The following is a 21,207-nucleotide window of genomic DNA, read 5'->3' on the forward strand; positions in this document are numbered from 1 at the left end:
TGCGCACCTACCCCCCACAGTCGGTCTGGGAGAGTGGAGGCTATCACGTGCTTCCTCCGACACATGTGTAGCCAATCAACCGCTTCTTTTCACCTGGCAGCGCGGACTCTCACTGAGAGGGTGTAACGTGTGGAAGGATCACACTACCCCCCTTAGATCCTTTCCTCGCTGAGCAGGCGCCCCGACCGAACTGTAGGAGTCACTGTTTACAACGACCAGGACCCACCACCAGCTTTCCCACCCCTAACACTGCCAATTGTGTTAGTATGAACGACCAGCCAAGCTGGTAGCAATGCCGAGAGCTGGGCTCGAACCCAGCGTCTCCTGCATTGGTGGCGAGCGCCTTGCCCACTACACCACCTAGCCGCCCCATTGATTGTTTCATTTCAAGTCAAGTGGTGTTGTACAGAGCCAGAATTGTGAATATTTATGGACCTGACTGTACACTAGCAGCAAAGCATGCACAAACACACAGAAACACACAGGCACATTGTTCTGTATTCCTACTACTAGGGCGTAAAAGACTTAAGAGGCGGGTGAACATTGAGATTGATGGGGACGTTTCAGAGACACGGTGCAGTGAGCAGGTCTGAGACCAATGGCTGAGAACTCACCATCACACTCGCTCCCTGGACCCCAGCACTCAGTGGGCCCTACAGTACAGCATAAATACAGTCAATGTGGAGGATATTAAGACCATGTTTGATATGTGCATTGAAATATCTAAACAGTATGTGTGAGAAGAGGGAGAGTGAGTGTGTGCATGCGAGAGAGAATGTGCATGGATGGGTGTGTGTGTGTGTGTGTGTGTGTGTGTGTGTGAGAGAAAGAATGAGAGAGAATATAAGAAGGACAGAGAAAGATAATGTGAGGGACAGAGAGAGAGAATGAGAGGACCAGAGAGAATGAGAAGGACAGAGAGAATGAGAAGGACAGAGAGAGAATGAGAGGGGCAGAGAGAATGAGAGGGACAGAGAGAATGAGGGACAGAGAGAGAATGAGGGACAGAGAGAGAATGAGAGGGACAGAGAGAGAATGAGAGGGACAGAGAGAATGAGAGGGACAGAGAGAATGAGAGGGACAGAGAGAATGAGAGGGACAGAGAGAGAATGAGAGGGACAGAGAGAGAATGAGAGGGACAGAGAGAGAACGAGGGACAGAGAGAGAATGATGGACAGAGAGAATGATGGACAGAGATAATGGTGGACAGAGAGAGAATGAGGGACAGAGAAAGGGACACAGAGTGAGAATGAGGGACAGAGAGAGAGGGACACAGAGAGAGAATGAGGGACAGAGAGAGAGGACACAGAGAGAGAATGAGGGACAGAGAGAGAGAGGGACACAGAGAGAGAATGAGGGACAGAGAGAGAATGAGGGACAGAGAGAGAATGAGGGACAGAGAGAATGAGGGACAGAGAGAATGAGGGACATAATGAAAATGAGAGGGACAGAGAGAGAATGAGAGGGATATAGTATCAGAAGGACAAGAGATAATGAGAGGGACAGCGAGTACAAGCCTGGACAAAGACTGTGTGTGTTGTTGTACCTGTTTGTCTGATCCTGAGCCAACAGCTATCTCCAGCTCAGCTAGGCGCTTCTCCAGCTCTGCCACCTATAGGGACAGAACAAGACAACACATAATAATATTATTATTAATAACAATAATAATAAATCATACATTTGAAGGGGAACTATTTAGCTATTTCTTTCACTATTTGGGCAATTTTACACAATTCCTGTGAGTCTATGGAACACATCTGTAAGTTTTTTTTGGGCTGTCAGTTAATTCGATTAATTAATTACACAGCAAATTATGACGTTATGAAAATTAACAAAACAATTATATATATTTTTTAAATGAACTGTAAAAAAAAATGTATCTCATTCATTCAAGAACACAGAATAAACATTTACAGATTTTTTTTTTTAAATTGACCATTTGCATGTTCTTGGTATCTAATTCTAGGGACATCTATGGATCTCAGGGAATGTATTCCCAGTGTCAGAAATACTGTGGGCTAAATCCACAAAGAATGGATTGCACGGAGCAAGTTGCACCCTTACTTACAATTCATTATGAAATGAAAATGGGGGACCCTGATGTAAACTAGACGAAAGTCTTTCTCTGATCTGCAGCCCCTTAACAATTGTGTGTATCGAGCCGTACTGTATTGTACGCATTCTGCAATCTGCTAATAAAATGTTCATTCAATCAATCAATCTGCACAGTGATTGATTGAATGAAAATTTTATTAACAGATTGCAGAATGGGTACAATACAGTACGGCTCAATACACACAATTGTTGGGGGGCAGACCAGAGAAAGACTTTCGTCTTGATTACATCAGGGTCCCACATTTTCATTTCATAATGAATTGTAAGTAAGGGTGCAACTTGCTCCGTGCAATCCATTCTTTGTGGATTTAGCCCTGTGTCTGTTACTAGGCTTGAGTAAATTGTAATGAACCAAATGAGAATATCAATTAAATTATTTTATTTATGTATAATTGTTTTTGACTGTGAATAACACCATGCTAAAATTTACCAGACCTGGAAAATCTAAGCAAATGAATAAAGGGAAGATGATTAAACAGAAGGTTTTGTAGATATCACCTGACAGCACCATTTCTTTTTCAATAAAATCCATTGTTTTGTATTTCTAATCAAGTACTGTAGAGCACCACTTTCTGCCCTTCAAGATTCCAAGCGTTTTTTGGCTGGGCTCCGCCCATACTAGTAGTGCGCTTTGAGTTTTACCTTTCTTGGGGGGGGGGGGGGGGGGGGGGGGAAGAGGACTAATAAATTTTGCCGCAGGGGGGGCATAATCCCACGGGACAATGCATTGGTAACTTGTTTCAAGTGACAATATATACCCCGTGAATATTATTGCACAGATCGGAATACGGGCGCGCGCTATGATATTTTGCAACAGGTCGACTGTTCCATTACCTCCCACCCGTTTTATCTAGTTGTGTGTGTGATTCACGGTGTGTGTGAACTAGGGCTGGGCGGTAAAACGATAACTATCGCGATAAATTATTTCCTCGAAATAAACATGAAACGTGGTCGCAAAGTTTCGATATATCGATTTTCCAAGCTTGGATATGAGCACACGCACTAACAACCAATCAGTGAAGGAGATGGCCGATAGCGGAAGGAGACCCTCGCTGCACCTCTGGGTAGAGAGGTAGCACTCAAGTAGTAAACAAGGCTGGCTAGGATAATTAGCTTGCACGGCGCTATTTTATAGTTTACGTGCCGAGTGGGTGTGTGGTGTGAATTCTGAGGGCACGGTTATAGTAGTGTGGGGTATACGGTGGACGTCGTTGCAATGTATTGGGGCGGAACAGAGTATTTTAGGGTTATATTGAGTGCATTGGAAACCAGGCTGGCTAGGATAATTAGCTTGCACAGCGCTATTTTATAGTTTACGTGCAGAGTGGGTGTGTGGCGTGAATTCTGAGGCCACGGTTATAGTAGTGTGGGGTATACGGTGGACGTCGTTGCAATGTATTGGGGCGAAACGGAGTATTTTAGAGTCATATTTAGTACATTGTCATGGGATACACGGCTTGCTCTGGCTAACTGCTAACGTGCGCGGACTGATGACGACATCAACTCGAGACATTCGCAGCAGCAAAACAAGTCTATTAATAGCCCGTCCATCGGCGCCTGGCATAAGAAGTTAATTAAACTTGACAGACATTATATCGACGATAATTATCGATATAGAGTTATATGAAAATAATTTTATAATTTTATCGCGATAACATTTTTGGCCATATCGCCCAGCCCTAGTGTGAACAGCTGAAGGTCTCTGCTGTCTAAACCACTTCCGCATTATTTGCACTCGCTGCTCATATAAACGTATCACAGTTGATTGTGGGCGGGCGGTGGCAGATCAGAATTCTTACACGTCACAGATCTGCTCAATTCAGAATGGCTTGGTTTAGTGGGGGAGGATCTTGTCTCAGCTGAACTGGAGGAATGCGCCAAAATGAGAATTTGAGACCTAGACAGTGTTGGTACCAGGGTTTCGGTTAGAAAAAAATTGTTGCCGGTCTCCGTGTCCTGCAAGATTTCAATCTACCGGACAAATGGGATCAATTCCGGTCAGAGTTTATTGAGCTTAAAAACAATTATATAAAGAATGACATCCTCAAGGCATCTAGATTTATAATATTTTAACTTAAAACTAGGCTACTTTTGCGTATACACACAGTCATTATATTCCAAATCAAATAAGTCCAGAGACTCCGTGCTGCTGCTGACTTTAAATCAAATAGGTGTCTCTGGGCAGTCGGCCCGACATTAAATACAGCAGTGTGTTATAATCACATTTTTATGAGCTAACGAATTCCGTTATATTGGACATTTGTATTAATTATATCAAGCGAATAACTGAGAAATTTGGCAGAGAGAGACGGAAACATTATCGTGAAATATAAACGTTGCATGATGACTATTATATCTCCGCCTCCCAGTCCCAACGAAGAACATACCAATAGTATGCAACTGCAGAGCCGCAGAGCCAGCGGCGCTCTCAGGTCCGGTCTGGGGACCGCTCAGCAGCGCCACCCACCCAACAGCTGAATTGCCAATGGCTGAATTGGAGTATTGCACTGTGCGCGCACAACCGTCAGCTCTGCGGCTCTGCAGTTGCATGCTTCTCGCAAATCTAGCGCCCGCTGCCAAACCAAATGAATCTCGACATCGCTTCACCAATAGTCGTTATCAGAACACTACACGCATATCATAATAGAACACACATCGTTGTCATTATTAGACCTGCTTGGTGAAGCAACAATGAAACAAATGTAACTATTTTAATACAATTCAAATTGTGCTTAGAGGGAATTATTTTCACCGGACATTATGACGGGAGAGATTTAAATATGTCGGACTTCAACAGATTTTGCCGGTCAAAAACCGGTAATTACCGGACAACGGAAACCCTGGTTGGTACAACCCCACATTGCTAGAAAACAATGCTAAAAACTGGAAAAAGGCCATTTATAAGATAGTTCCCCTTTAATATATATAGCGCTTATCTAAAACTCTTGTTGGTAGTGAGACAAACAACAGACAAGTGTAACAAAAACACTGTGGATGGCATGTCTTGGGGAGGAGGTCAGTGTGGGAGCCAGTTGGTGAAGAGCAGGATTTTGTAGTTGACCCAGTGGGAGACACGAAGCCAGTGAAGGTATTTTAGGACTGGGGTGATGTGGTGCGAGTTAGAAGTCTAACCACTCAGGTCAAGGTGGATGAGGATGTTAAGGGCTCTGGTGTCAGCAGAGCACATGGCTGAGAATCACAACAACATCCCACAAGAAACACTGGGATGGGCATTTGAAGGCACGGTTGGTCAATCAGTTAACCAAACTACCCATGAAAAAACACTAGTAATGTAGCCTGCAGGCCCGTTGTGATCCTTGCCTTCACTAAACAAAATAATTATAATTATGTCTGTTCCATTTATTAGTGGGGGCGACAGTGGCTCAGGAGGTAGAGCAGTTGTCTGGCAATCCGGAGGTTCCCGGTTCGATTCCCGCTCCTCCTGGGCAGCGTGTCGATGTGTCCTTGAGCAAGACACTTAACCCCAAATTGCTCCCGATGAGCAGGTTGGCACCTTGCATGGTTGCCTCCACCGTCGGTGTGTGAATGTGTGAGTGAATGGGTAAAATGTGAGTAACAAATTGTAAAGCGCTTTGGATAAAAATGTCAATGTGTTCAATTTATTATTTTGAATCAAGAAAAACTCAAAATCGGTATGATGAATCAGTGCAGTTGATGCAAACAAAACCATCAGCTATAGTGAAATACCTACGTCATTTTGTATAGTTGAATATTCTAATAACCTTGCCCATCCCTAACACACTTTTGTCACCACTATCCAGGGCCAATATATTATATAATAGAATATTAATGAAGGTCTGGTTAGATGGATTCAGCAACAGTTACATTGCAATATGGTTTACATTTTCCCATAACCTTAGAACTATAATTGAATCCACGATTAGATTGGCAAGATTAGCCAAGCAGAAATACTCACAGTAAAAGCTTTGTGACATGAAGGTTAATACAGGGCTTAAATCGAAAAGTGTGATTTTCCATTAGATCATTTTCAATGACATTTCCAGGACACGTTCAAATTACATGCGGCTGATATGACAGACCAGACACGATTAATAAGTTCCTCTGTGTGAAAGTCTCACATTTAAAAGAAATGTGGCTCTATGGTAGGGTTCAACAGGGGTGGTACCATCCCCCCGGGGGGGTTCGGGGTGTGTCAGGGGGGCACTGGGTGCAGAATTGTTGAAAGGGGGGAGTGGGGATGCTCAAACTGGGTGCTAGTTTATTTAAGATATTCCTTTATTGATCCCCTTGGGGGACATTCAGGCATCATAGCAGCATGGGAGAGGGGGGTACAGGTATGGGCATGGTAATAGTAGAAACTAGAAAGACATAAATACAGGCAATAAAAATGATAGTACAGTAGAAAAGTAAAAATAGGCAGTGTAAACAATATAATTAAAGGTCCCGTGTCTTGCTATTCCTTTCACTATTTGGGCAATGTTACACAATTCCTGTGAGTCTATGGAACACATCTGTAAGGTTTATAAAAAAAAAAAAAAAATGCATTGTTTTGTTTTTCTAATAAAGTACTCTAAAGCACAAATGTTCCACTTCAAAGTTTCAAGCTGTTTTGGACTGGGCTCCGCCCATAAGCACTTTGAGTGACAGTCACCCACAGTCTGCACTGGCAGACAGAGAGAGACAGAGAGATTGAGAGGGATACTAATTAATTTCGCCGCGGGGGGGCATAATCCCACGGGACAATGCATTGGTAACTTGTTTCAAATGACAATATTATTGCACGGATCGGAATACGAGCGCGCGCAATGATATTTTGCAGCAGGTTGACAGTGATATGCGAGTGCTCCCGACTGCGTGTGTGCGTTTTCCCGAGAGAAGCTTCTGCCCTGCGCATGGTCGGGAGTGTGTGTGGGGTGCTCCTGTCACCCTGTCTCTCTTAGAGCCATATGAAATCCGTTTAATTTTTTTCCAAATTCCATTTTATTTATTTCCAAATTCCGTTTTTTCCGTTTTAATATTTCAGAATTCTGTATTTTGCTTTGTACGCTCATTTTACCATCAGAAATAGTGTCTAATAAGTGGGAATGAATAAATGTCCACAATTTAATAAGATATAACAGTCCATTTAATAGGGCTGTCTTAAATACTTCGAAGCTTCGTTCGATGGGCATGGGATTCGAATATGAAAATAAAAATCAACTCTGCCTCTCTTTGTTAACTACAACAAGCAATGCTGTTTGTTATTTAAGATGAGGTCGGACTCGGCACTGACAAATTTGTGTTCATTGTGCTGCTTTTATAAAGCCTCAAATGACGGCTTACAATATTTCATGAAAGCAAAGTGTTTTGTTTGTCTAAGATTTAAAAGGGTTTAAACTTTACAGCACTGACAAAGTTGAACAAGGTGCTGTACAAGTCCCACAACATTAAAAAAAAAAAAAATGTATAGTTGATTCCATTTTTATTGCTCAATTCCGCGATTCCGTCCGCGATTCCGTGATCGCGGATTCCATATGGCTCTAGTCTCTCTCTCCCCCTCGTTCTCTGCCTCTCTCTGTCTGCACCCGCGCCACGTCAACCCGTTTGAGGAAGTGTCGGTATTTCCACTCGCTCTGTTGTTGAGCGAATGGTTGCACTACAACCATAGAGGGGGTGTTAGTTATGCAGATCAGTGCCTTATTCACGTCAGCAAAACAGTCAAATCAGAATGGCTTAGTTCACTGGGGGAGGATATTGTCTCAACTGAATTGGAGCAATCCGCCAAAATGAGAATTAGAGACACAGACCCCATTGATACAAACCCCCATTGCTAGAAAACAATGCTAAACACTGGAAAAGGCCATTTATAAGACCGGGGACCTTTAATCTGAATATACGCATGTGAGCAAGACAGCAAGTAGGCAGTGTGATAAAGGTGCAGATGAGGGTCTGTATGCCCCATCAGTTATATTATACATTACAATAAATATAGTTACAATAAACACTAGAATCTAAATATATACCATCTATGAGTATGTAAAGTATACAATATACACAGGTGCAGTATACACATACGGTACCCTAACTGTCGTGATATAAGTCATATGTTATAGTCCGTGCAGTTTAGGTGGGAGTCAGCCACACTCAAGTGATCAGACATTCCTAGTAGTTCGAGTTCTGGTGCGGTTAGCTCTCCGGCTGCTGGTAGCGGTCCCTGCCCACTGTTGTGGAGCCTGATAGCCACTGGTACAAAGGACTGGCCAAGGTGGTTAGTGGTGTGTCGGGGGGTATATTTGATTTATTAATCATTGTTTTAATATCAACTTGACTGGAACCAGAGAGGGGCCTACATGCAGTGAGCACAATCAAAATCCAAAATCCCACTTCAAATCAAATAAATAAAAGGTTTACTTTTTGTAATGTTTAATTTATACACACTTCATTTAAAGGGGCTATGTATTGCTATTCCTAGCACTATTTGGGCAACTTTACACAATTCCTGTTAGTCTATTGAAGACATTTGTAAGGTTTTTAAAAAAAAAAATGCATTGTTTTATATTTCTAATCAAGTACTCAAAACCATAATTTTTCTGTCTCAAGAAATCAGGCTGTTATGGCCTGGCTCCGCCCATAAGCACTTTGAGTGACTGTCAGTCCACAGTCTGCACTGGGAGAGAGAGAGAGAGAGCGAGAGCGAGAGCGAGAGAGGCCCCCTCTCTCCCTCTCTCGGTGATGAGTTTGCGGCAGCTTGTGTTTTTTTTTTTCTTTCTTTCAATCTCCCGTTTGCGGGTCTGTGGCGCGCGGCCGGCAGGTACCCCCCCCCCCCCCCCCCCCCAAGTGCCCCCTCTCTCTCCATCTCTCTCTTCCTTTCTCTCTCTCGGTGATGAGTCCGCGCGCGGCAGAGAGAGAGAGAGGGAGGGAGGGGGTGGGAGAGAGAGAGAGAGAGAGAGAGAGAGAGAGAGAGAGAGAGAGAGAGAGAAAAAAAAAATCTCTCTTCCTTTCTCTCCCTCTCGGCTCATGAGAGTTCACGGCAGCTTGTGTTTTTTTTTTCTTTCTTTCAATCTCCCGTTTGCGGGTCTGTGGCGCGCGGCCGGCAGGTACCCCCCCCCCCCCCCAAGTGCCCCCTCTCTCTCTCCATCTCTCTCTTCCTTTCTCTCTCTCGGTGATGAGTCCGCGCGCGGCAGAGAGAGAGAGAGAGAGAGGGAGGGAAGGGGTGGGAGAGAGAGAGAGAGAGAGAGAAAAAAAATCTCTCTTCCTTTCTCTCTCTCGGTGATGAGTCCGCGCGCGGCAGAGAGAGAGAGAGGGAGGGAGGGGGTGGGAGAGAGAGAGAGGGAGAGAGAGAGACAAAAAAATCTCTCTTCCTTTCTCTCCCTCTCGGCTCATGAGAGTTCGCGGCAGCTTGTGTTTTTTTTCTTTCTTTCTTTCCACTCGCTGTCTAGTCTAGGTAGAATGGGGGCGGGCATTAGCTCCAACCACAGAGCCAATCGCATCACTGTGCGCTACCCAGAGCCCGAATGACGTGACTCAGGCCTTAAAATTAAAATGACCTGATTTACTGGAGGACGAAAGGGGCTGGGCTGAAACAGAGCAATCCGCCAATATGGTATTTAGACACTAAAACACATTGATATGAACTCCTATTACTATAATACAATGCTAGAGACTGAAAAATGACATTTATAATACATAGCCCCTTTAAGTGTAAAATGTAAGTACAATTTGTAAAAGAATATATTTAAGAAAATATTTAGACCCTGCCCAATGTTGGAAGCATTCATTTGACAGACACACAACACTGACAAGCTTAATTGATCCAACAAACTGAGCCAAATTGAAATATTAATGGCTGAAAATTTCATATATACCCATGATAAACAGAAAATAATCAAAACACTTAAGAGCCTAAAGATAAATTCCCATAGGGTGTAGGTGTAGGGGGTTGAAGAGGGTTTTATGGCACAGATTGATCCAACGTGAATCGGTACTCAGTGGTACTGTCTGACGTAATTCTTAAAAGTAGAGTTTGGTACCCAACCCTACTGTAAGCAGACTCAAAACTGAAGGGACTGGGCGGCTAGGTGGTGCAGTGGGCAAGGCGCTCACCACCAATGCAGGAGACGCTGGGTTCGAGCCCAGCTCTCCGCATTGCTATCAGCTTGGCTGGTCGTTCATACTAATACAATTGGCAGTATTAGGGGGTGGGAAGCTGATGGGTGGGGATCGGACGTTGTGGACAGCGACTCCTACAGGTCGGTTGGTGCGCCTGCGCAGCAGAATCAGGAAGCGACGGGGGCGGCGTGCCCTCCAAACCAGGGTTTCCGTTGTCCGGTAATTACCGGTTTTTGACTGGCAAAATCTGTTGAAGTCCGACAAATTTAAATCTCTCCGGTCATAATGTCCGGTGAAAATAATTCCCTCGAAGCACAATTTGAATTGTATTAAAATAGTTAAATTTGTTTCATTGTTGCTTCACCAAGCAGGTCTAATAATGACAACAATGTGTGTTCTATTATGATATGCGTGTAGTGTTCTGATAACGACTATTGGTGAAGCGATGTCGAGATTCATTTGGTTTGGCAGCGGGAGCTAGATTTGCGAGAAGCATGCAACTGCAGAGCCGCAGAGCTGACAGTTGTGCGCGCACAGTGCAATACTCCAATTCAGCCATTGGCAATTCAGCTGTTGGGTGGGTGGCGCTGCTGAGCGGTCCCCAGACCGGACTGAGAGCGCCGCTGGCTCTGCGGCTCTGCAGTTGCATACTATTGGTGTTACAAAGGGTCAGATTAAACCGAATATATATATTTATTGATTGATATATATTGCATAGTATTTGTATATCGTTTGATATCCCTTGTACATATACACGGAATATCCCTTTAACCTACTACAGACCATAATATTTCATTCTCCTATTGGACAGCGGTCCACAGGCGCCAGAGCCGTGCCTCCAGAGTCAGGTTCAAAGCCACCGTCAAGGCTTGTCTCAACATGCCCGGTTCTGCCCAGGACTACGAGACAGAAATGAGATTGGCACTAGATTGTTCGCCGTGCATATAAATATGGCGCAGGTGAATACAGAAGCACTTAGTCAGAAGTCAGAGTTACCCAATAAGTTGAAGCCTCACCCACGATACTCCGTGCGGTGAAGTATGGCCTGTTTGGCCCCAAATAGAGCATTGAGACCGCGTGCGACTTAATAACTGAATTGTCAGAGTTTGGCGCTATACCGTCGAGTGCGACATATTTCTATTAAGTCAGTAATAGTCTATTTGTGTATAGTGTATCGTGCGGCTAAAGTTCTACAGTGACCAGCATCACCAACGCTTCCTCGTATCAGCTAGAGTGCTTATCCAGGCTGGGCTGCTTTCATGGCGCTTTCACCCGAGGAGACCTAGACGAGAACCGTGTGGACATGTACACTGGATTAATCTACCCGACGACTACATAGCCCTTTGCGGCTGGATTATATTTGTTTTGGTCCTGTGATTTATGGAGCGGAGAATCGCAGACGCCTACACGTGTTGGATTTACCCTGTGAGGAGACCAGTCGAGTCTGCGCCTCAGAGAGCCTGAGGCCGGCTAGCTTTCTTCACTGTGGAGCTACAGTCTACGGAGAACAGCTGTATTCGTCTGTGGATCAAGAGGCTATTGCACCGTCTCCTGTACTTGGAGTCTCCTTAGTCATCGTTGACCAGACTCTCTACTACCGACAGATCCTCTACCCCTGCTGGCTTACAACCGGGGGGACCCTTCCAGTATCTCCCGCTATATATTACTAGTGTACCATAGATATAATTCCCTAAGATTCAGGTTGTATAATTACCTCCTGCGTAACCAGAGAATGGACATTCATTGTTGATTTGCCTACGCACATTCCTTTGCCTTACAAGTGCATTCAAAGTATAATAGAGAAGTATTATGTACCTTTTGCTGCAATAAATACTTAAAGACAACTTTGTGTAGAACCGATTCATTGTGGGAAGTGTTCATTATATTTAGATATCATGTACTGTATGGCCAGTAATTAAAGTACATAAAGCGGTAGTGGTTTAATGATACCATACTTATCAATACAGTCAGGGAATTGTACCCCTCAGTTACAATTGGTATGTTCTTCGTTGGGACAGGGAGGCGGAGATATAATAGTCATCATGCAACGTTTATATTTCACGATAATGTTGCCGTCTCTCTCTGCCAAATTTTATTCGCTTGATATAATTAATACAAATGTCCAATATAACGGAATTCGTTAGCTCATAAATGTGATCATAACACACTGCTGTATTTAATAATAATAATAATAATAATCTTCATTTATATAGCACCTTTCATACACGGAGTGCAGCTCAAAGTGCTTAACAGAGACACGTCTTCTTTAAACAAGCCAAGAAAAAAAAAAATACATAGTAACACAGTAAGTCAAGAAAAAACAAGAATACCATAAGCTCAAAATAAATGCATGCATGCATGCATGCAACACTCCCAGACGTACCCCACGCGAAGGTAAGGAAGAACTCACTAAAACCTAACAATAGGAAAAAATGCTCCACAGTCAATGTGGAGGAGAGAAACCTTAGAAGGGCCAATTCAAGCGGGGATCTCCCTTCTTAGATGTCGGTGATAATAGTGTTGCATGTTGCATTAAAAAGAGGCGAACAGCTGGTAAGCATGCACCCATGTGTGTAGTGAAACACAGATGAGTGCATGCGATAGCAACTGAACATTTTGAAAACCTATACCAGAGACACCTATTTGATTTAAAGTCAGCAGCAGCACGGAGTCTCTGGACTTATTTGATTTGGAATATAATGACTGTGTGTATACGCAAAAGTAGCCTAGTTTTAAGTTAAAATATTATAAATCTACATGCCTTGAGGATGTCATTCTTTATATAGCCTGCCTATCAATTGTTTTTAAGCTCAATAAACTCTGACCGGAATTTCTCCCATTTGACCGGCAGATTGAAATCTTGCAGGACACGGAGACCGGCACCAATATTTTCTAACGGAAACCCTGCTCCAAACGCAGACCCGACGCTGAGAGATCGCGCTGTGCAGGTGAAAAGATGCGACTGCTGCTTCCTCGAGTACCGGAGGGGACGCTTGAAGCCTTTTTACAACGCATCAGCGTTTCCGGGTTCCCGTTTTGCGCTCCGATTGGCCAGGTCATGTGACATGAGCGCCAATCGTGGGACGGCAAGTTTCTACACTGGTTAAGCTTAGGCACTCTTCGAAGTTGGTTAAGGTTAGAGTTTGTCTTAGAGCGTGACGGCAAGTTCTTTCGCCGGTTAAGCTTAGGCACTCTTTCGAAGTTGGTTAAGGTTAGAGTTTGTCTTAGAGCATGGCGATAGAACGCCAGGTAGTTTGCAGGCTGTTTCGACGCGGAAATTGGCAAACACGCTATTGGGCGCACATGTCACATGACCTGGCCAATCAGAGCGCCGGAAACGCGGATGCGTTGTAAAAAGGCTACACGCGGAGGGGACACGTGATGTAAGGCTTAGTCCACATTGCAGCCGGCTTGTGGGAGGCATGGCCTAACAGCGTTCGAGACAGGGGAAGGTAGAATTGGACGATAGGAAATTGGGATGGGAGAAAAATAGAAAATGGGAGAAAAAAGTAGATAAAAAAAAAAAACTGAAGGGACTGTATGTGGACTCGCCGTGGATTCAGGCGTGTGGATTATATGCTTTTTGTGGATAACTTCTATCATTATGTTACGAAGGAGTGATTTTTCAACTGAATTGAAAGACTTGCCTGCTATTGAGGCAGCAGACTAACGTTACCTTGTCCTCCAGACATCCTTCTAACGTTACTCAAGAAAACAAATGAGCATGCGACAGGGAAATTTACCAGCACACTTCTCTCTTTATCTCTTTCTAACACACACACACATGCAAACACACCATCTCTCCCTCTCTCTCTTATCACAGACGCACAATCGCAAACGCATAGCCTTCACACACTATCCATCTACACAGCCTTCAACTTGTACACGCATATGCACACAGACTTATCATAAGTATACGTCATTATCCAGATATCTCTGCACATCATATCTATAATTCATATTATGTACATCAAAGCTCCACTTGTTTGTCTACTCTACTGTATAAATACTTTATTAGCTCACCATTCTTTAGAGATCTAGGCTAGGGCCATTTCTGTAATCAGGGAGCGAAATTAAAGCCTGCCAAGCGCCATTTGCGGCAGATTTTACGTTTGGCGGGTGGGACTGAGAGGTCTGTCCGCCATAGGGTGACCACCTGTCCCGCGACTCGCGGGACAGTCCTGATATTGGGCCGTTTGTCCCGCAACAACAAAACAATGCCCTGCAATTCAAAGATAATTTTTTTTTTACATTTTTTATCTTTCAAAGATTATTATTTAAAAAATGTTTTAAATGTTGTTAATTTAATGCCTCGTTCCAATACCCTCTTATATTTAAAATAAAAAAATCGGGCGACGTCACAAACCAATGCATTGCGCAGCCGAGCAATAGTATCCATCTGCAGGACCACAGCACAGACACATTCAGGACCGCGACACTTTGCGGACCCACACTCTCCAGACCCTCGCTCCCATTGGCTGATTTGAGTCACGTGACCATCCCACCCAATGGCTGAATTGGAGTGGGACGGTCACGTGACCCAAATCAGCCAATGGGAGCGAGGGTCTGGAGAGTGTGGGTCCGCAAAGTGTCACGGTCCTGAGAGTGTCGGTGCTGTGGTCCTGCAGCAGGATGCATCTCCAGCCAAGGCTGCTGAGCAGCTCACTCGAGTCGCGCTGCCTGTCACCTGTCCGAGCCGGTGTTCTGCGAAATTCTACTACTCTGCTGAGAACTGCTGCCGTAGCGCGAATCGCCTATATGTTTGGACAGCTGGGTGACATCACCCTATAGTTCACTCCGAATTCCAACAGGTGTACCGACATTTTATCATCTACAAATATTCGGCTGCAAAGCCAATTACATGCAAATATTTACATGCATATACAGTTCAAAAGGTGCAATGAAAAACATGTTTAAGATATTGTTTAAGATATATCAACAACAAGACTCAACAAGACGTTCGTCAGCAAGGTGGCAGGATATTGTAGTGTGAACGATTGTGGGTCATGCGCATGCATGCGCCATGCGTGCCAGCAGGTAGTAGAATTTCGCAGAACACCGTTTCAGATGATCCCCAAAAGGTAGAATGCAGGATCTGCCACTGACAGGAGCTTCACCATCACACATGGAGGAGAGGGGGACGTCACATATAGTTGTTCAGCAAGTCTGGCCCGACTATTATTGAGAACTGAATCAATCAGAGGGTCGGTTTGTTATAATAACAGAATACACAGGGAGTATCGCCGGGACACTGTCCAGAGGGAAGGGGGCAATAGAATCCGGAGGCTAATATCCCCAAAACCGGAGGTGAGTTTAATAAGATTAATAACAAAATGAGCTATATATAGCCTACCGTCTGCGTCGAATATGATATATAGGCATTTAAGGCGAGACACTGCAGGTGAATAGTCAAATATACTTTTTTTGTTGATTTTGAGATTTTGTTATATTTTGCTTCCTAAACATGTCTTCTATGAAACTAGTGACAATAAAACGTCAATAACACACATTTAGTTGTTTATTTTACATCATTTTGCCTTATTGCATCCATAAATGTGCACATATTTAATGGGGAAGTGCCTCATTTGCATATATAAACATACATTTCAGAAAACTTGCAATATATTTTTTCTTAGTTTATATGTACATAACAAATTGGGAAATTTTCATAGTGATATCTATTCAAATATTTTTTGCCTATTAGGGGGTACTACACTGTACTACACTGTTTGTAGCCTGTGTGTAGTTCTGTTCAGTTCAATAACATCATTATTATTATTATTCAGTTATCAGGCATGTGTTTAGGTTGTCTATTACTAATGGTTTGATTAGGTATTGTGTTTGTAAATATCTGTTTAAAAAAAAAAAAAAGTATGGCATTTTACAATACAGAACTTTGAAGGCGTTTTCCCAAAAATTCGTTTTAAGAGTTTTTCCTCATACTCTGAGCCAGAAATCTCCACTTCAGTAGCACTCACATACACCAAACCTTCCAGTTCTATTCATATCTATGTTCTGAAGGTATTTACAGAAGGGTTTGTTGATATCGCATTCATACCCTAATTTATATCACATTTTATTCCTAAAAACATGGCGAAATATGGAATTTTACCATAAAAATGGACTGAATGGAGTATTTTCTGATTTATGGAGTGATAAAAAGAGATATCCAAAATCCCCTCTGTAATAACCTTTGGCTCTAATATGTCAACAAAATTAAACTATAATTTTGAAAATGGCTTTATCCAATGTTAAGATTTCTGTCCTGGAATTATATGCAAATTAGTGCATATTTAAGTAGATAATGCCTCATTTGCATATTTAAACATACAATTTCAGAAAACTTGTAATACAAAAAAGTCTTGTCTTAATATAAGTAATCAACTGGGGAAGTTTCATTGTGATATCTATTAGTTAATTATTTTACCCTATTCACCTGCAGTGTCTCCCCTTAAATAATAAATACATTTATTTAATTTTAATTAGCAATAAAAAAAATATTTAAATACACTTCCCCCCCCTCCTACGTGTCCCGCATTGTCCCGCAAAAGCAGTGCTGCTGTCCTGCGACTGAACCATTTTGACCTGGTCACCCTAGTCCGCCATGTGGCGGGCAACAAAATAGTCATGTGAAAACCGATCGAATAACATGATCCAATTCTTAGCGGAGTTCTCACTCGCTGTCTCAAGCACACAGACATGCAACGCGCTGCTCCTCCCTCCTCCAGCCCCTCCAAACCCCATGTAAACAGAGAGGCTAGAGTCGGGCCGGGCAGTCTGCTGACTGCTCTAACGTTAGCTACCGTTACAAAATTACCCAGTCAACTATTCCCTTTTAGTTTAATACTGAGGCATTGTCCGTTATCTAGCCGGCTAGCTACTGATAGCTCCCGATATCAACAAATGCTCCAGCAAGTCTAGTAGTGCATAATACCTCCGTTGGATAGGTAGCTACCTAGTACACGTTAGCTCCAGTAGGGTCCAGCTGCAGCGCCGGAGAATCCTTGCTGGAGCTGGAGGCTACAGTATAGGGTCCAGCTGCAGCGCCGGAGAATCCTTGCTGGAGCTGGAGGCTACTCGATAGGGATGCACCGAATGGGAAATTCTTGGCCGAAACCGATACCGAAAATAGAAAACAGTTGGCCGAAAACCGAAAGCCCGAAAATGATTCATAGAATAGATTTTTTTTTACCAATGTTGTGGAACATTATGATTATGGAAAAATATGATTATGGCAAAACTTAACTTAAATAATAAATAATCACTATTATGGGTCCATAAAACATTTATTCAGCACTTCTGAATGCATACAGTCAGTACATTAATTCCATCTTTTCTCTGGCTGCGCAGCGGACATCTGTGCTCTACTGAGCGCACCTTTCTAGTCCCCAGCTGAATGTGCTCGCTTGACTCGGCACAGTAGACGCGCGACAGACAGACAGCGTCAATGTGAGAAACACAATCCCCCCCCCCCCCTCTCGCTCTGAATAATATGCATATTAGATCACTCAGTGATTAACCGCGACAGGCATAATAGTAAATAAGGATATAAAGCATGTTAAAGACGCATTTATTGGACGCGTTGCGCGCAGAGTTTACATAGAAACAGCACGACTCCCGACAGCGTGACATCATCACAACAACACGCAAGGTTGTTAGGTTGTTTCTGTTTCGGTGAAAAAACTCTTTCGGCCAATAGCCGAAAGGCAATTTTTTGCCATTTTCGGCCGAAAACTTTCGGTGCATCCCTACTACTCGAGTATACACACAGACAGTGGAGCTGTTTGCAGATAGCGAGCATTTTGACTTGTTGCGTGGTGGCGATGTCTCGCAGATAATACAACTACAAGTATGATTATATAATATATGTAACTAGCCGTGGATAGGAGGGACTTGTTGAGGCAACGTACATTTTTTTTTATACATATTGTGAAAGTACAGATTCATACCTTAAAAATAAGCCATCACTTGAACATTTTGGTGGGATACTTTTCAAGCTACATCCTATGAATCATGGTGATATCAGAAAACGCATTCAGAGATGAATGGCCTTCGAACTTTGTGGAGAGGTTCACACCTGTGAGTTAATCAACTACAACCCTACCCAGAATGCATTGTATTCCATGGCCCCCCTCTCTCTATGGGGTTAACACCTTGCGTCAAGCTCTTTTGTTATGTCAATTTGTTGGAAGCCTCACATAAGCCATGTAATGTTGGGTGTCAAGGTATTGGCTGAACCAGGAAGGAAAGGCTACATCAAAATAAAATGGGGGACCCTGATGAAGTTTCAAGATTTTATTATCATTTCAAATAACACGAGAAATTTTGATTAATTTGAGTTGAATTGTGGGACAAATCAAAAGACACAAATAGTGTATTGATCCAAAAAGGTTTTTGGTCTATAAATACTATCTGCTATACTATAATATACTTAACTATGCTACTATAATGTACTATATTAGTTTTAAATAGACAATAATAATTTACCCGTGGATGAAGAGGAAAGCTTCACGGCAGATTTGTACAGCCCCGAAGAAGTAGTGCGTGTAGGCGCGTTGCCTTTTTTTGGAAATCGATTTATTTCAACCAAAAGCCTGGAGCTGAGCCATAATAATCAAATATTTATGATCCTCTTCGAGAGCCGCTATCTCAAAATGCCTTGTGTAAATTTCATGACGGTCCAATTTTGTGATACACGAGCGCCGGTGAACAAGCATGTCATTTTCTTTATCACTCTGGACGCATTTACAAGTGAATCGCAAAAGTCTTTCCATTTCGTATTTCCCACAAAGCTCATTACATTAACTTTATTAACAGATTGCAGAATGGGTATACAGTACAGCTCAATACACACAATTGTTAAGAGGATGCAGACCAGAGAAAGACTTTCGTCTTGTTTACATCAGGGTCCCTCATTTTCAATTCATCAGGATGGATGGTGTGTGTGTGTCGCTATAAGTGAAAACAACAACAACCTCTCTCGCTCCGATGAAAGGAAGCATTGGTATCACTCCGTTTCCCCATTAAATTAATTTACTTCTTATGCCATTAGGTTGCAATAAATGCACTCTAACGAAATTCGTTCGCTCATAAAATTTGTGACATTCTAAATGTGTTTTAATGGCGTTTAATTTAATGACACCCGCCGACCGTTTTATGACGGCGGCCTTCTTTTTTTAATCTTTTTTATTTAGACACTGCGTTTGTCACAAGTTACGTTGCTTATAACTTATAACATTAAGATAGTGTATTAACATTGTTATTCTCTCTCTAAGAAAGGAGAGCGTGTGTCTGTGTGTGTTTCAACACCTCGATAAGTACCTGTACTTAATACGCGGACAGACCACACCCAGCGAATAGCCCTCGCGTGTAGTTTTTCCACAGTATGAGAGACAATACTTGTCGAACTATATAACAATAATTACCTCATTTACAAGTTGTATTTAAGTTTGCAAATAAGGGAACACATTGACATTTCAAAGATGTAAAAAAAAAACAAGATTTCGATTTTCTGAAGAGCAAGACATTTGTTCACTTCCTGACAGCTCTCTCTGCCCGAATCAAATCGGGTTTGGCCACGTCGAGTCACATATATATTTTATTAAAAGAAAATAAAAAAAAATTGGCTGGTAAGAAATATGCTTGGCGGGTAGATTTTTCTCATCTACCAGCCACTGGCCGATGAGTCAAAAAGTTTATTTCGCTCCCTGTCTGTAATCTAGGTTTGAAATATTACATTATGTGTGGGGTCAGGGGGCGAAATTAAAGCCCGCCGCCCGCCAGGGGCGCTCAGTTTTTACCTTTGGCGCTTGCCACTGAGAGCCCTGCCCGCCGTGTGGCGTGTGGACGTGTAGTTCATAACGATACTCTTATTTTGAAAATCTGTGCGGGTCTCATTTCCGGCCCAAGCGCAGCTAGAGTCATAATATCGATGGCTCCGGCAGTTAGCAGCATTCGGTTCGTATGATATTCTTATTTTGAAAAAAAACGTGGCAACGAGTCATATCCGCCCAGCCGGGCGATACTATTGGCTTCTGCTCGTATCAACACAGAGCGGCCCGCAGCTCTAGTGCCACTGCTAACGTTAAGCTCTCAGAATGGTAGCAGCTCGCCCGCAGCTCTAGTGCTAACGTTAAGCTCTCAGAATGGTAGCAGCTCGCCCGCAGCTCTAGTGCTAACGTTAAGCTCTCAGAATGGTAGCAGTCTGCTCTAGTCTAGATCGGACCTCCATGAGCTGCATAATACCTCCGTTCCCTCGTTAGCTAGCTCGCGTTAGCTAGCTCACGTTAAATCGATCTGTCCCAGTAAACTAAATTATCTTAACGTTATCTACCGGGCTAGCAGTAGCTACAGATAGCTCCTGATATCAATGTCTTATAACATTGATTGAATGCGTATTCTAGCTGAGGGCATGTTGAATGTGATTTGACAAAATAACCGTAACGTTATAAATAGGGTCCAGCTGCATCGCCGGAGAATCCTTGCATGCTGAATGTAGGGTCTAGCTGAATATAGGGTCTAGCTGCAGGGCCGGAGAATCCTTGCTGGAGCTGGAGGCTACTCAAGTATACACACAGACAGTGGAGCCGTTTGCAGATAGCAAGCATTTTGACTTATTGCGTGGTGGCGATGTCTCGCAGATAATACAACTACAAGTATGATTATATAATATATATTTTATTTAAAAAAAAAATTATAAAATATATATATATATTTTTTTTAATCAAAAAAAATTTGGCAGGTAAGAAATATGCTTGGCGGGTAGACTCTTCCCATCTACCCGCCACTGGCCGATGAGTCAAAAAGTTAATTTCGCTCCCTGTGTGGGGTCCACCACTGTTCCAATATCGGTTAGGATTTGGAATATCTTCTAGTGCATGCCAGGCATAACCACTGCCCTCATTAAATGTTATTTCACATACATTTCCATGTCCCATAAATTGCTTTATCCCAAAGTATACGATGCAGTGATACAATTTTCTCTCGAGACTGGTGTACGAGTAGGGCTGGCCAGTCTCTCTC

At 43.0% G+C, this 21,207-nt stretch overlaps 1 protein-coding gene across 1 annotated transcript in view; it reads right to left on the minus strand.

The window, feature by feature from the left end:
- dctn2 (dynactin 2 (p50)) overlaps positions 1 to 21,207 on the minus strand; it is a 62,705-nt gene that overhangs the window by 24,644 nt on the left and 16,854 nt on the right. The window contains exons 8-9 of the mRNA XM_084316801.1: positions 1,547 to 1,612; positions 615 to 653 (exon numbers count right to left, since the gene is read on the minus strand). Coding sequence (XP_084172927.1) covers positions 615 to 653; positions 1,547 to 1,612 — 105 coding nt within the window. The remainder of the gene's footprint in view (positions 1 to 614; positions 654 to 1,546; positions 1,613 to 21,207) is intronic.

This window comes from Notolepis coatsorum (assembly GCF_963971535.1).
Source record: "Notolepis coatsorum genome assembly, chromosome: 6".
NCBI classification, from domain to species: domain Eukaryota; kingdom Metazoa; phylum Chordata; class Actinopteri; order Aulopiformes; family Paralepididae; genus Notolepis; species Notolepis coatsorum.